The sequence below is a fragment of the Rhineura floridana genome, chromosome 17, assembly GCF_030035675.1.
Source record: "Rhineura floridana isolate rRhiFlo1 chromosome 17, rRhiFlo1.hap2, whole genome shotgun sequence".
In the NCBI taxonomy this organism is placed as follows: Eukaryota; Metazoa; Chordata; class Lepidosauria; order Squamata; family Rhineuridae; genus Rhineura; species Rhineura floridana.
In genome coordinates this window covers 744707-761646 of record NC_084496.1, presented here as the reverse complement: position 1 = coordinate 761646, position 16940 = coordinate 744707, and the positions used below count along the sequence as shown (strand labels likewise).

Genomic DNA, 16940 nt, shown 5'->3' with positions numbered 1-16940 from the left:
GCTGGCGAAGTGACTGGAGCATGTATTTGCAGACAGAGCACAGACTGTCTACAGGGAGGTGGTTGCCACTCGTCACAAACCGTGCAGGTCAACTGCGCAGCAGGGAAAGAGCAATGGTAGTGAGAAGTGATGCGCTGCGACCAGGCCGGGAAACATTTGCTGAACGCACACAGGATCTGTAATATGATCAGCTGTGGTTTTGCTTCATTGGGAGTACAAACAGAGCCAGGAATAATTGCATGTGATTGGCTAACTCTGACTTGGAGCTGCCCACCTGCAGGGTTCAGTCCCCCATTGACAAATCTTTCTACTTTTTAATTTCTGCCAACTGCTCTGTGTGTGTGTGTGTGCGTGCGTGCGTGCGCACACTTGCAGCTCCCATCCACCCTGGGAAGATTTACCCAGAGGCTCACATTAGAAGCCAGTTGTGGAAAAATTCTGGAGGATCAAGTTCTGCCTCACACGTCTCCCCAACATGAAAAACGAGGTGAGGAGGACGTAGGAGGCGGCCCACCCTGTTGGGTCTACACCAACACTGGAAGACCATCCCAGCCCTGATGGCTCCTTTTGCATGACCATGAAAAGCCTTTTTTTTGGGGGGGTGTCCTTGGCAGATATCAGCTGCCAAACATCTTGACTTACCTGGCACACTCCCAGCCTCTCCAGTAAGAGCTTGAGGATCCATAGTCATCTAGAACAGCTTCAGCTCAAAAGATGCCACAGGGACAGCGAAGGGCAGGGGGAGTGGTCCTCCATTCACCAAGGGAAGTCAAGTGCATTCCAAGACCCCCTCGAGTCCCAGGCAGAGCAAGGGGGGCTCCAGCCAACAGCCCCTTCTGGGGCAGAACTCCTCAGATGTTGCACCCAATGGGTGTCTCTCAGGAACGGAACAAGTCTTGGGTCACACCCGTGTGCAACAGAGAGAGTCCCCTCAAGAGAGCAGCCAGCCACAGCTACCGGACCACAAACCCTGGACACGGGATCGATGTCTCCTGCAATGGAGAGAGGCAAATTATAAATGGCCGCTACTGAAAACATAACTACAACTGCCTTTGCTTTTCTGCATTTCCTGATCTCACTGTATACAATCCCCTCCCCCCCAAAAAAACTCCATGTGAAAATATACAACTCAGGATAACGCTTCAGGCATCCGATGAAGTGGACTGCAGTCCACAAAAGCTCATGTCGCAATAGATTTGTTAGTCTTTAAGGTGCCACATCACTTTTCAGGCAGAAAATATATTGTTTAGGAGTTTTCTGTGCTTTTACCTTGCATTACAGAGAGAGACGGGAGACCTTGTTGCCTTGAAAGTAGAGCAGCTTAAAACTCATCCCTCAGAATCAGATTTCAACACTGAAATGTGAAGATCTCGGCATCTGAAGGGATGGACACAGGTTTCAACAGTTTGGCATTTATAGGGAGAAAATGGTTCCCCTCTCAGTCTGTCTCAGTACAGATTAAGATGCATCTAAGAGGGCGCGATGAAAGCAGGTTCTGTGGCCCAATAGTCTCCTGGGCCTGCCAGTCACCTCTGGCCCTTGAATCTACGGGATGCCCCCAGAAGTCCTCACTGCTTTGACTCCCTGACGCTGCAGAGGGCATGGGCTGGTGGCTCAGCAGAGCTGCAAGATGAGAAAGGAGCAGAGGGCAGGGAAACAAGAAAGGAAGAGGAGGAGAACGAGGGAAGAAGTCCAGCATGCAAGGGGGCAAGGCTGGTCCACAGCTGTGAAAGCCGCCTTGCTGTGTGACTGAGACCGAGACGGGAAACGTGCTTGACTAGGCGGGGAGCCCTTCAGCGGGCTGTTCCACCTGTGCTGTGGAAACTAAGGTGTGGCTTGCAAGTGTCAGGCAGGAGCATGGGATCTGCATCTCTGACCCTTGAAACCCCTCCCTGCACAGCAGCCTGGAGGTTGTGCCCACTCACCAAGCTCAGCGGGTCACATTTCGACTGGCAGAGCACTAAGGAGGCTTTCTAGCTAGCCTGGCAAACAGGACACATTTTGCCACACCAACCTGTGGAAAAACACCCCTTGGCATTGTTTTCTGGATGCCTTTTCCACCACGCAGTGTCTGTGATTGCAAAGGCTGGCCTTTTATAGGGAGGTTGAGCCATGAGGCAGAAGAGAAAGGCTTTTGTTAGCCCAGCAAAGGAGTTCACTTAAAAAAGGCAGGAACTGGACTTTGGGTGCACAACACTCCTGAAACACAGGCAGCGCAAGGTCCCTTCTCCATCACCCAGGCTGCTCGCAGTTCAGAGCCCAAAGCCTTCAATTTGGGAAGAACAAATAGTTTGAGGCACTTGAGATCACTCACTGAGCTTCTTGAACTTTGATTCCTGCCTTGGAAACTAGAATGGCTGCCATTTAAACAAGCAAAGATTTCTGACAGGCTGGTTAAGAATGGTTTCAGCCCTTCCGCTTAGGGGCTTACTGGAGCAAAGTAGGGGAGAGAAAATTAGGTGAGTGGTGCCAGCAACCTCTGTTTTTCAAATGGGTGGATACCTGCCTCATGCTCTTACCTGGGCTTAAGTCAGCCTTCCCCAACCTGGTGCCTGGCTGCAGGGTGCTGGGGCTGATGGGAGGTGTAGCCCCAAACATCTGGAGGCAGCAGGTGGAAGAAAGGCTGGCTGGCTGGCTTAAATCAATATTCAACTGAGTATTTCCTGAACCAAAAAGATCAGGTTCTGGATTTGGTCTTTAGTTGAAAATTGGGAACGGTGGGTCTCCTCAGTGAGTACATGGTGGCCTCTGATGATCACATGCAGGATTGTGGTCTCTGTGCTGTTGTACCCCCCTCCACACAGCCAGAACCAGCAGTCCTCCAGAGGTCATTGCATATGTTGCAGGTGCTCACGTAACACCCTAACATGTGCACATGCCAAATGCATGTGTTCCACCATGTATATGAACTGCATCTACTAGGGAGCTGGTACTTGCAGCAGGCTTGCGGGCATGCAGCATGCAAAGGGGTCTGCGAGGGCTCCTCCATCCAGCCTGGTCTCTCCCGTGTGCAGAAATGCTCTAGTGACATGGCCAGCTGTGTTCAGGGCCTAAGGAAACCTCCCCGAGGAAGGAAGGAAGCCACTGGCCACAAGCTCACTGCGTGGCAATGAGACCTAGTCCTCTGTGGCAACAGTGCGCTTTATGGGGGGGAGCTGTCAGGTTCAAGAGGGTCAGGGGACATGGGCACCTGCAGGGGAAGGGCAAGGGGGGCAGCTGCTCCCCACCACCACCACCACCACCTGATGCACCATAATCCCCAGATTCCCATCTTTTGAACCTGAGGTCTGAGGGGAGGTGTATGACCACTGTTCTTCTCGTTCTTTGGTGAGAAATTGGCCGGCACCCTCTTTTCAGTGCCTCATTTCCCCCCTCCCCAGACCACGTCAGGGGGACAGTGCCACGCGAGGGGCTGCCACGTGCCCAGAGCGGCCAGTGGACCTGCAGCCAAAGCCTCCCAGGCCTCAGCGTCCTTTATTGGGGCAGAGCTGCCAAGCCCATTGCACGGTCAGGGCGGCAGAAGGAGGGCCCGGGCCCAGATGCCGGCCGGGTGGGCACCGGGTGCCGACACCTTCATCGCTCTCCGTGTTTTCCCTCCTTTGCCCGGCCCTCACGGCAAAGCAGCCTCTGGGCCCCAGTGTGGTAATTCTGAGGTAACGATGGCTGCATTTGCCTGGGGGCTTCTCTTTGGGAGAAAGGGCAGGACATACATTGAAATAATAACAACAACAATAGAAAGAAAATGAACTAACCCCGCAGGAGCGATGGTGGCCCTCATGCTGGAGGTTCATGTACCCCTCTGGTTTTCACAGGGAGGGGGGCGCTGCCTCTGCTATCTGTACTGCTGAGGGAGGGTGCGGGGGAGGGGGCCTTGCCCAGGACCCCTCAAATATGGCCCTGAGAGGGTGGGCTGGAGCCCACGCGGGATGGGAAGCTTTGGCCCACCTCAGACATGATGGTGACCTTCTCATGTTATCTTCCTCTGGGTAGTTGGGGGGGAATAATGCCCCCTGGGGGAGGGTGGCTGAGGTGGGCTAAAGCCTTCCATCCCACGTGTGCTCCAGCCCACCCTCTCAGGGCCATATTTGAGGGGTCCTGGGCAAGGCCCCCTCCCCCGCACCCTCCCTCAGCAGTACAGATAGCAGAGGAGTGTGGTGTAGTGGTTAGAGTGCTGGACCCGGGTTCGAACCCCCCCTCAGCCATGAAGCTCACTGTGTCACTGCCAGTCACTGCTTCTCAGCCTCAGAGGAGGCAATGGAAAACCCCCTCTGAATACCGCTTACCATGAAAACACCATTCACAGGGTCGCCATAAGTCAGGATCGACTTGAAGGCAGCCCATTTAATTTTTTCACCATCATGCATCATCACATTCGCATTTAATTTGGATTTAACCCATTTAACATCACATCACATTTAATTTGGATTCCTGTGTTGAGCAGGGGATTGGACTCGATGACCTTAAAGGCCCCTTCCAACTCTATGATTCTATTCCTTAACCCCCCACCTTTTACCATGAGGTACCCGGATGGATTACAATTAAAAAAAGAATATTAAAATCAATTAAAACAAATTGCAATCAACAGAGCATCAGAAGGGCCCTGCAGTGCTGGATCAAGCCACAGGGGGCCCATCTAGTACAACCTCCAGTTGTCTCAGTGGCCAACCAGATGCCCATTATGGGAAGACACCCCCCCCAGCAGAACACAACAGCAGGGGTTGTTCCCCACAATCTGGTATTCAACGGTAGACTGCCCCTGGGCATGGAGGTTCTGCTATCCATAAGAAGAGCCTTGTAGCCGGATCAGGCCAGTGGCCCATCTGGTGCAACCTGCTGTCCTGTCAGTGGCCAGCCGGATACTTCTCCTGGAGAGCCCGCGAGCAGGCCCTGACCTGAGCGCAACAGCCGCTCTGCGACTCCCAGCAACTGGGAGGCAGAAAGCAGCCACCGTGGCGAGAGGCATCGGTAGCCTTATGCTACCTCCCCCGTGACTTCGCCTAATCCTGGGGCGCCCTGCCCTGGGTGCCCCGAAGGCGGGCGGCGGCAGCCACAGGAGAGCCCCCGAGGACTGGCGTGTGCAGCAGCAGCAGTGCCCAGGCGGGTGGAGGGCTCTGCCGGGGAGGCCGCGTGCCCCGCCGGCCCCGCCAAGGAAGCTCAGCCCAGGGGCGCCGTCCCAGGGTCCAAGGGCACCAGGCGGCGTCACGCGGGAATAATCGCCACAGCGGGGCGGGGGGTCGCTTTTCGGCGTCTCGGCCGGGGCTGCCGAGCAATAAACGCCCGTCGGGGGCGGCTCCCTTCCTTCTCTCTTCGGGGTCCCTCATTCCCTCGACCCCCCAGGCAGGATCCGGGCCACCCTGCCCTCCCGCCCCGATGGGGGGCGATGGAAGAGGCAGTAGGGGTGCTTCGACGCCACCGACGCCTCCCGGCTCCAAGGGGACCTTCCCGTCAGCAGCCCGTCCCGCCGCCGGGTCGCCTCCCCGCGCCCAGCCCTCTCACCTGCCTGCCGGCTTCCCTGCTCCGCGCTGCCCGGGCGCTCCGGCTGCCTCTTCCCCGACGGGCGCAGCGGCGGCTCCTCCTGGCGCTCCCGCCCCTTCGCCGGACTCCTCCCTCCCCTCCCCTCCCCCCCTCCCCCCCACTTAGTCCAGCTCGCAGCGTCCCCTCGGTCCTCCCCCTCCACTTGCCAAATGCTCGCCCGCCCCCATTCTAAGGTTGCCACTTTTCCCCTGCCCCTTTATAACAGCCGCCCGACAGGCGGGAATGCAGCAGGTGAAGCTTTTCCTGACACACGCGACGCGGCCTCAGCCATATTTCTGCCTATCGGGATGCTGTTATGAAGGAAGAACGGGCAGGCCGAGGAGAAAGGGCACTCTGGACATGCGCAGAGGCCCTCTTTTCGATGAGCCCTATGACCGTCTCTGAAAGGACCGCTAGTCACTGCAAGGCCGCCGGCGCCCCTTCTGTGAGGGTGCTTTCCGGAGGAGGAAGGCAGAGCAGGGGGAGGATCGGTGCCTGCCAGACTTCTTGCTGGTGCACGGCAACACACCCCACCCGAGGGCAGCTGCTGGCCCTGCAGGGGAGGCACCTGGAGTTAGCAAGCATTGGGGCTGCCTCTCTGCCTGCCTTCTTTTTATTATTATTATTATTTTGAAGACTTTTATGCTGCCCTCCAGAAAAGCTTCCAAGACAGTTTCTCAGCTCTGAGCCTGAAATTTCTCCGCCAGCTTTGCCACTTCGTTTGGTTCTGGCCCTTGTGCAACTGCCGAAACTGACATCACGGGGCCCTTTTGCAGCATATGACTTATGCAGAGCAGTGGCAACCACAATTTTCTCAATGGGATTCTCGAAGAATAGTTACATCATTTTATGAGGACAATCTGCGAGAAAGCAAAATTCACACAGACAATGCCCAGGGCACTGATTTGGCACAGGAAATCCTGAGCTGTGTAAACACATGAGTTGTGTGGCGGCACCAGCAGCAGCAGCAGCAGCAAAAGGGCCGCTTTGCCAGGCTGGTCTTTCTTTCAAGACATGAATAACCGGCAAGCACCTGCCTGCGAAACGGTGACTCTCTTCAGGAATTCCAGAGGTTCTTTGCTTTGGATTTCTCCTGGGTATTCAACTGTGGAAAATGGGTTTATAATTTTCCTAGGGACCACATTTTATCAATCAATCAATCAATCAATCAATCAAATTGTATTGAATAAGTCTTCGGACCATATCAAATACACACACACACAAAATGCATATTTAAAAAACAATCGGTGAATCTATGCAACAGATAACTAAAATCTAAAAATTAAAATATTAAGAACATTATAAATGCCCCACATGACTTACATGCAGTTACATGGCTAGTGGAACAGATATTTTCCCCTTAAACTGGCTGCCTTAACTACAAAGGGGAACCTCTGAGTCACAGACTGCTTAGCGCCACTTAATCTTGTCCTCAACCTCCCAGTTTCTCATGCAGTCAAGAAATGGGGATAAATAATGTTCTCTCCTATTGGAATACAGATGACATTCCAGTAAATAGTGGGCCACACCTTCCGCTTCATTTACTCCACATTGTAAGAAGAAATACTCTTCCTTCCCTTCCCACAAAAATGGATGCAAGTTGCTTTATATGCAACAAGCACAGGAGAAGAAGCTGGCTTCTTATTTAATAAATAAATAAGTTTAATAAATAAATAAATAAATCAGGCCAAAGGCCCATCTTGCCTGTTAGGTATGCACGTATGATCTTTGTTGGTCGCTTTTCTCACCAAGGTGACCCAAATCAACTTACATTAGCTTAGATTAGCCTAGCACCTTTTTCTCAGTGGCCAACCAGATGCCCCAACAGGAAGCCCGCAAGTGGGGTCCAGGAGCAACACCAGCTCTATCCACATTTGTGAATCCCAGCAACTGGAATCCAGTGGACAGTGGGAGGAGAGTGCAGCCACAATGACTAGGAGCCCTTGACAGCCTGATTATCCTCCATGCATTTATCTAACCCTCTTTCAAAGCCCTCCCAGTTGGTGGCCACCACTGCCTTTTGTGGGAGCAAATTCCCGAGTTTAACTATGCATGTGCTGTGGGAAGAAGTACCTTCTTTTGTCTGTCTGAATCTTCCAGCATTCAGCTTCACAGGATGTCCACCAGCTCTAGTGCTATGAGAAAGGGAGAAAAATGTTTCTCTGTCCATTTTCTCCAGGCCATGCATCATTTTGTAGACCTCCATCATGTCTCCTCTTACTCACCTTTCCTCTGAACTAAAAACACCCAAATGCTGCAACCTTTCCTCGCAGGGGAGTTGCTCCATCCCCTTGATCATTCTGGTTGCCCTTTTCTGAACCCTTTTCCACCCCTACAATATCGAGGCGGCAACCAGAGCCGTGCACAGTAAAGGGCGGGAAAGCAGCGTGAAGGAAGGTTTCGCTATTAGGAAATTGGGGCGAAGGGCAGACCTAACAGAGTCATCAGGTGCTTTCTAAGTTAGCAGTGAGAAATTCCAGGGAAATGACTAGGGACTGTAGGAAGCTGCGCTATACTGAGTCAGCCGCTTGCTGTACCAAACCCAATATTACCAGCACTGACTGGCAGAAGCTCTCCAGTTTTTGTTTTTTTAAGGAGGCTTTCCCAGCCTTACCTGGAGATGGTTGGGCTGACCCTGGGCCTTCGCATGTGCATGGCAGAGGCTCTACCCTTGAGCTACCACAGCCCTTTCTTTTGGACGAGGGAGCCCTCCTGTCCTTCATATCACAAACAGATGGGAGCAAACGAGGAGCCCCTCCCCCCATGTGCAGAGGCTGCCCCAGAGAACAAGCTTTGCGCAGCCCCCCAACCAGCCCCTCTCCCTCTTCCGGTATTACGCTTTGGAAGCTTGGGAGCTGTTTTCAGCCCAAGAGGATAAACATGCTTTCAATAAAGTATAACGTGTAAATATTCACCTGCCAGGCCTTTGCCTCTCACGCTGAAGGAAAATTGCCTCTCCGGGGAGCCACGTGAGAAATCGCAGGCTTCTTTTGCCATTCCAGTCAGGCCTCACTTGAGGCAAGGGCGAAAACACCAAGGGAAGGAGAAGCCTCCTCGCTGCGGGACCCTCGGCCTTGGGATGAGCTCAGATTCTTCCCAGCTGAGCAGCCGGTGCCAGTATGGCCTAATGGTAGGACTAGGCCCAGGGAGGCCCAGGTTCAAATCCCAACTCAGCTCTTAAGTGATCTCCTTTTCTCTCTCTCAGCCTAGTCAACCTCACAGGATTGTTGTGAGGGAAAAGGGGAGGGGGAGAGAACCAGTTACATCGGCCTGAGCTCCCTGGGGGAAGGACAACGTTTTGTAAAAACAAATGAATAAAGTGAAATGACAGGTGTACAAACCAGTGAACTGACGACTGGCAACCCTGCCAGTCCTCTCTGCCACCTCCATGTTTCAGGCAAGTTGTCGGTCTTACATGGACCTTTCCTGTATTTCTCTGCTTGTTCTTCTGTTCTTGGTGAAATGACGGGGGGGGGGAGTCAATCGGGACTCCCCTTGAGGAGGGAAAGGCCTGAACATTTTCAACAGCAGCCTCGCTGCTCTGAATGTGTCATCTCTGGGTCTGCTGCTCCAGGAGTGACGGCTGGATTTGTTTCAGCTTCAGAAAGTCACAGAAATGTAGAAAAGTTGTGAGCCAATGTTTGACTACACAACCAGCCCTCCATTTCAGAGAAGGAGCCAGGTAAGCAAATGTTGATGGATAATACTTGCATCCTCAGAGGGTCTTACACACCAGGGGGTGATGGGGCCCAGATCCACTTTGCTTCTGCTGTCGCTGCGTGCTTCTCCTCCCAGAGGCCAGGCCATGCTGCTGAATGGATGAGCAACTCCGGGAGGAGACTTGCCAGATGCCTGTCGTCCTCCCACCCCCATCCACAGTCCCTCTGACCTGGCCTGCTTCTGCCGCAGCCACCTTGGCCCTGGATGCATCACAAGGAAGCCTCACCTCTGCACTTGTCCTCTGCTGGGCTGCCATTTCCTCTCCCCGAAATTGCAGCTCCTCCCTTTCTGACACCTCCCGATGGCTCCACTTGAGCAAGTTTGGACATGGCAGAGGAAGCAGCTGTGCTGGTGCGGCACGTCCTTTCCAAGGGGCAGTTTAAGTCATGGCGTCTCTGCCCAGCCCGCAGGCTGTTCGTTAGTCATTCTGGGCCACCGACCCAAACGCTTTTCCTTGGGCTCCTCTTTCTGCCAAGCTATTTTGGGCCCTCCAGAGTGCGGGTGTTGTATTGTGGGTGTATTCTACAGCATGTTCTTAACATAATCATAGTGCAATAGTGGTGGATTTATTCTATTGATTTGTTTATTTATTTATTAGATTTATATCCCGCCCTTCCTCCCAGTAGGAGCCCAGGGCGGCAAACGAAAACACTAAAAACACTCTAAAACATCATAAAAACAGATTTAAAATGTATTAAAACAAAAAATCTTTTGTTCTGCAATGTTTCCCCAGTGCTACTACAAATTATCTGCTTCTGTCAGTGTTGGTGCTTTTGGGGATCTAGTGTGAGACAACAGTAGCCCTAGGTGTTTGTTTGTTTTTAAACCCACACACATTGTCATGAAACTTAGTATTAAAAATGTGTCATGATGATCGTTAGAGCTGTTTGCGTCAGCTAATTCCCGTGAATTTCTTTCTCAGCCTGTAAGAATCAGGAGAAAGACCATGTTAAGTTATATTAGTTCTATGCCACTTCTAACAGTTCCTCCCCCCAAAGAATCCTGGGGGGCTCTTTGGTCCTGTCCCACCGGCCGCAGGGTGTGTGCTTCTTGAAGACCTCCTTGTCTCTCCCTTGTGACCAGCAGGCAGGTGGAGGATGACGAGACGGATGCCAGCACCTTTCCGGATTTGACTTTTTCAGCCCCAGGAGGCTTCCTTAAGATAACTCTCTGGTGCAATTCCTTCCTTGCCACCTGGAGCCCCCCCTAGTCTGCTATTCTTTCCAGAAAACAATTCCTTGTGTTGGGCCAACCTTCTGCTGCTGCTTCTCCCCTACCAAACTCTTCCTCCTAGAGGATCCAAACATGGATCCAAAAGTGTCTTCCTTATTTATCCATGCAGTCAAATACTTGAGGCCTTGTCTGAAGGCTTTATGCTGGGTCAGGTAGCTGGCTGTGGGTTCACGGGATGTAACTACCTTCAATAAATAATTTTGCTCCCATATGGCAAAAAAAAGCCCAGCTGGTGAAAAACCTTTTTAAAAATGCTATCAGTAAATTTGATAAACAAATGCTTTCATAAAGGCAAAGAACGATATGGGGATGTTTCCACAACACCAGTTTAAAAACTTCAATGAACACAATTGTTTGGGGACAAACAGTTAGTCCTTCAGCTGTGCTTGTAGCCAAAGCATTGCTTCCCTTAGTGAAACTGGGCCATGAGATGGATGTTCAGCTCCACCCCCGAATGTCCCTGATATGGCCTGACTCAAATGCTTTTACCGGGGGGGGGGGGGCATGTTCCAAAGCACCTGTGGGCTGCCCTCCGCACCCTCGCCTCTTCAGTGCACCCACTGGCTCTCGCAGGGGCTGCTGGAGCCCCAGCTAGATGCTGCAGGGTGGGTGGAGAGGGGTCTGGGAAGGAAGGGGGTGGTTGGGCTGGGGTGCGGGCAGGCACCCATGTGAAGGAGGTGATAAAAGAAGGGGACATTGGGGGGTCAGCTGGAGAGGCTGCCTAGAGAGGGAGAGATGCACGACACAGCAAACCTGGGATTCCCCCCCCCCGTTCTTCCCATGTCTTAATTTTTTAAATTAATTTAAAACTGCATGTCCCACTTTTTTGGAGCTTCCTCCCCAAAGCAGCTTGCAGCCTCCACTAAACTTCTCCTGACAATAAAGAATCAAAATAGAATGCATAGGATGCTAAGCGATAATTGCACTGTGGGCTGCTTCCCAGTCATTAGGGTTGCTAACACCACTGGGCCTTCTGTTCGTTCCTGCTGAAAGCACACGGCCTGGAAAGGGGCATGGCCCAATGGTGGAGCACCTGCTTTGCATGTGGAAGGTCGTAGGTTCAGCCCCAGTGGTGTCACTGGGTAGGGCTAGGAAAGGCTCCCTGTTTGAAATCCTGGAGAGCCGCTGCCAGTCAGAGTAGGGAGTACTGGATCCCAATGGTCTGACTTCCTGTGTTCCTGCCCTGATCGCTTCTGTCTTCCTGCTCATTCGCCTGGTCACCTCTACAGCGTGGTGCAGAGGTCAGAGTGTTGGAGCAGAACCTGGGAGACCAAGGTTTCCCCACTCTGGGGCAGACCTCAATAGACCATCCGGAGAGTCCAGATGTGTAGAGGCAGCGTCTGTCCAGCAAGGGATGGTGGGGTCTCTCTGGGGGCAGGAGGGGGGCGGGACGTTCAGCAGGTGGAATGCCCTCTCCTGCCCGAGGTGTAAGGAGGCCACCTGTGTCACCAGAGGATCCATAGTGCCTTTCGCTTCTGACAGGAGAAGAATCCTGCCACAGGCAAGGTCTGTCTTTCTCTTCTCCCTGCGTGGAGATCAGAGGCCAGTCGGACGCAGGTAATGTCGAAACCCTGGTGATGGAGTGGAATAGAGAACTCGCTGGGGCATTAGACCGGGTGGCTCCGAAACGTCCTCTCCCCATGAATAGAACTCAATTGGCGCCGTGGTACACTCCAGGACTGCGAAAATTGAGACAGGAGGTGAGACGACTAGAGTGCCGGTGGCGGAAATCTCGCTCCAAAGATTATCAGACACAGGTCAGAGCAGCAATAGCAGCCTACCATGTGGCAACAAAGGCAACAAAGAGGGATTTCTTTGCTGCCTCTATTGCGTCCGCAGAGTGCTGTCCCAGGAGGTTATTCCAAGTGGTCCGAAGTCTGGTCGGTCCAGTTACTCAGGAGCCCATGGAATATTCAAAAACCTCCTGTGACATATTTGCAAAGCACTTTGCCAATAAAATTGAGCATTTAAGGAGCTTAATCCCATACACCGTGGATGCAGTAAGTGGTCCAGAGTTGGCCAATTGCAATCCAGTCTTGTGGGTTCGATTTCAGCCTCTTCCTTCTGAGGATGTGGACAAGGTGCTCTTAACTGTGAAGCCGATCACTTGTTTACTTGATCCTTGCCCATCGTGGCTCATTACGAGCTGCAAAGAGAGGTTGAGCGAGGGAGTCAAGGCAGTGGTAAATGCATCCTTGGAAGAGGGTGTAATGCCATTAGCCCTCAAGGAGGCAATAATAAAACCCATCTTAAAAAAGTCCTCCTTGGACCCCCAAGAGCTGAACAACTTTCGCCCAATCTCAAATTTACCATTTCTGGGCAAGGTGATTGAACGAGTGGTGGCCAATCAGCTACAGACACACTTGGATGAAGCAGATTATTTAGATCCATTCCAATCGGGCTTCAGGACTGGACATGGAACTGAAACAGCCTTGGTCGCTCTGGTGGATGATATGAGGGCATTAGATAGGGGTGAATACACCTTCCTTGTCCTCCTGGACCTCTCGGCGGCTTTAATACCGTTGACCATGGTATCCTGTTGGATCGTCTGGAGGGATTCAGTATAAAGGGCACCGTTTTACCGTGGTTCCGCTCCTTTCTCTCCAATAGACACCAACGGGTAGCATTGGGGGATGAGGTCTCTGACCCTTGGCCTCTCACTTGTGGAGTGCCACAGGGCTCTATCCTCTCCCCCATGCTATTCAATATCTATGTAAAGCAGCTGGGGGCTATCATCAGGAGATTTGGGCTGCAGTGTCACCAATATGCAGATGACACTCAGCTCTATCTCTCGTTCAAGTCCTTACCAGAGTTGGCTGCGAAGACCATGTCCAATTGCCTGGAATGGGAAGAAACAGACTGAAGCTAAACCCTGACAAGACTGAGGTGCTACTGGTGGGAGACAAGGCAAGGTTAGGTGATATAGACCTGGTATTCAATGGGGTAAGATTGCCCCTAAAAGACCAGGTTCACAGCCTTGGGGTCATTCTTGACTCCCAGCTGTCCATGGAGGCTCAAATTTCTGTGGTGAGCCGGGCAGCTTGGTATCAATTACATCTTATACGAAGGCTGCGACCTTACCTTCCTGTTCATCTGCTCCCGCCGGTGGTACATGCCTTGGTCTCCTCTCGCTTGGATTACTGTAATGCGCTCTATGTGGGGTTACCCTTGAAAACGGTCCAGAAACTGCAACTAATGCACAATGCGACGGAACGTTTAATTAAGAACAGCCATCGCTATGATCACATCACCCCAGTGTTGGTAGATCTACACTGGCTGCCAGTTGCTTACTGGGCCCAATTCAAGGTGTTGGTGATGATCTTTAAATCCCTATACGGTCTCGGCCCAGCTTATCTGAAGGAGCGCCTCCAGTATCACCAATTATGCCGCCAAACAAGATCAGCCACACAGGGCCTTCTCTCAGTTCCATCAGCTAAATCAGCTCGGCTGGTGAGGACTAGAGAGAGGGCATTTTCGGTGGCGGCCCCCACTCTCTGGAACTCCCTCCCGTTCGATCTTCATCATGCCCCTTCCCTGAATGTTTTCCGCCGGGCCTTAAAGACCTGGCTCTTCAGGCAGGCCTATGGGATTTCTGTGGCGAGTTAGTTTTGCTGCTGCTGTTAATTATAGTTCTTGGTTTTAACCTATTAATTATTGTGTTTAATTATTGTTATATTGCATTTTATTAATGGATTGTACGTCGCCTAGAGCGCCGTTCTTTGGCCAGATAGGCGACTCAGAAATAAAATTTTATTATTATTATTATTAATGTGAGCGATTCCACCCAACCTCTGCAATTACTAGAGGAACGGAACATGCGTCAAGGCCAAGACCTTGGCTGGGGAAGTGTCGCCCACCCTACAGGCAACGACAACATTTCAGTGCCCCCCAGCACAGGAGGGAGGGGGTGAGATGGACTCCACCAAAGGAGCAGAATGTGGGTGCTGGCGGAAGGTGGCAGCCACTGTCCTGTCTCTAGGGTGACTGGCCTGCCCCTCATCGGTGCAGTGGTTGTTCTCTGAACCAAGGTTGTGTGGTGCTGACTTTTAAAATGGTTCTCTCTCTCTCTCTCTCACTCACACACACACACACACACACACACACACACACACACACACACACACACACACACACACACACACACACAGAGGAATCCTGAGCTTGCCCTCTTTCTTAGGATCTCAAGGAACGTTTTGCTGAAATGGACCAAGGGTTAGCTAGTCCAGGTCCCATCCACGCCCACCTGTCCCCGGGCCTAACTGCCATGCTGACTCCCTTAACGTTTCATTGGACGAATGTCTTGTGACATCTCTCACCCAAGGTATTTTCTAACCCGCTGCCACTTCCTGGAATTGCTGTAAATGTTTTTATATGCACAGGGGCTGCTCTTTATTTCACATCCATTCTGATGTGTTTGCTGGGTGGTGATAGGACAATAAGTGTTTGTCCAGATTTCATCCTTATTTCAGTCCACTGTAATGACAAGAACCTGAATTTCCAATATGTGGCTGAATGGCTCCTAGCTCTGGTGGCCATATTCTGCCTCCCCTGTCAGAGACGAATGATGCTTCTGGATTTGCTGGGCGGGGGGAGTGCTGCTGTTGCCCTCAGGTCCTGCTTGCTTTGGGGCTTCCCACTGGTGCATCTCTCTGTGAGAACAGGAGACTGGACTAGGTGGCCCACTGGGCTCTTCTGATATCCTTAATCCCTCTGGCAAAAGAGTGACAGTCTGGAAGTGACCTTCGTCGACAAGCCCCTTGCCGTCCTCTGGACACTTTTATGGGACACCTCCCATTTCATTCTCCTGGACACCTGAAGGCAGGGGCTTGACAGCTCTCTGTCCCCACCTCCATTTCAGCTGGGCCTCATTGTCAAGGATAGCCAGTGTAACTTCCCATGGAAGGCAGGCATTTCCCTCAGTATTTGGCAGATGGAAGCGGTCCTTTGTGCAAGTCACATATTAGCAATTGGGCTTGAAAACAGCCTCCCATTGAAGCCATTGGAGATTGTTTTTCTAAGTCTAATTGCCTAATTGGGGAGTCGTGTGTGTGTGTGTGTGTGTGTGTGTGTGTGTGTGACAGCACATGGGGAGGAGAGGGTTAACCCCACAAAAATATCTCTTGCCAATGTGACAGGCGTGACAAAAATCTCCCACTTGTTTGAATGTGAGGCTGTTTTCAAACATTATTGTGGTGGGAGAGATTATTAGTATCAGTATCATTTGATTTCTTGCCTGCACTTCACCAGCAGGTCCTAGGGCACCTTAAAATAATTTAAAATGCAATATTAAAAACAGTTTAAAACAAATTACAGTCATAGGAATAGGGTGAGTCCTGAAAGCATACGTCTCAGGTGTCCAATGGGAGAGATGCTTCCAAGAGCTTCAAATCCCAAGAGCGTTTGAAGTACAAAGTCTTCCAAAGAGAAGACTTAAACCTCTCATTTCAGTTCTGTGCACACCTTTGAGCAGCAGTGTGGCTGGCTGGTTTTACCACCAGGAGGGACGTGAGTGGCTCATAGCACTGAACGCAAAGCAAGCTCTTTGGGCAGCAGATTCCAATGCCTCCAACTGTCATTTCTGTGTGTCATTACAAAAAAAGGGAAAAAACGCACCAGGAGTTGGCTGTAATTTTTACCTCTCCCTCCTGGTGTCATTGCAACTTCTTCCTCGGCTTTGGCTGAACTAAGCATCCCTCTCTCTTGAGTCACCCACATTTCTTCCTTGATTTCTTCTGGATGATTCCCCCAAATGGGGCAGGCACACTCAGAGCCCTACCTGGGGAAGCCCCAGAACCTATGTCCAAATCTCTCTCTCTCTCTCTCTCTCATACACACGCAGAGAGATATGTATTTGGCCCACGTTGGCTGCCCCAGGTGACACCTCCAGGATGGCCAGACTTGAAAGATGAGCCACCTCAACTGCACTCAGCGTCATCAGGATGAATCAGAAGAGGAAGACAATGGTGCTGTGAGGATGATGCTTCTGCCAGCCACGGGAAGGCACACCCATCATTGTGAGCAAGCGGTCAAGTCAAGCAGCCACAGCGGTTTGACCCAGTTAATGCAATTGCCAGGGTGGAGGAGAGCATCAACTAATCAGGAAATCACCCTTGACATCAGCAGCTGGTAGAACTTGCTCTGCGCCTTCTCAAGCCTCCCTTACCAGGAAAAAACAACAGCAGCACATTGGCTTCTTCTTGGGTCATGAGAGGGTTTCCAAGGCCACCCCAATGCTCCACATCCAGTGATACATCCAGGGAAGAATTTGGGCTAGAGGTCTGGGCCCCACTCAGCAGCATGAGGGGGCACTGCCACAGCAGTGATGGCATTTATTTTATTTATTCGGTTTATATCCTCCAGAGGAGCCTTGAGCAGCATTATGAGGAAAGCCCAGTTCTTTGAGAAGCTGACACACCGGACCTCTTTGGGCCCGGAAGACAGCCAGAAAGAAAGAAAGAACATAGCCACAAGGG

The 16940-nt window shown here is 51.8% G+C and overlaps 1 protein-coding gene across 4 annotated transcripts in view; it reads right to left on the bottom strand.

Annotated features, from left to right (window-relative positions):
• The window catches only part of SCNN1B (sodium channel epithelial 1 subunit beta), a 32438-nt gene extending 24630 nt beyond the window's left edge, over nt 1-7808 (bottom strand). Inside the window, exons 1-4 of one of the 4 annotated variants that reach the window (XM_061600202.1) lie at nt 7740-7808; nt 7588-7649; nt 1270-1377; nt 643-992 (exon numbers count right to left, since the gene is read on the bottom strand). In XM_061600202.1, the coding sequence (XP_061456186.1) occupies nt 643-691 (49 nt within the window). In that variant the 5' untranslated portion in view covers nt 692-992; nt 1270-1377; nt 7588-7649; nt 7740-7808. Of the gene's footprint in view, nt 1-642; nt 993-1269; nt 1378-5496; nt 5569-7587; nt 7650-7739 lie in introns of those variants that run through there. The other 3 variants (XM_061600205.1, XM_061600201.1, XM_061600203.1) reach the window with 3 other exon arrangements.
• Nucleotides 7809-16940: the final 9132 nt, after the last annotated feature.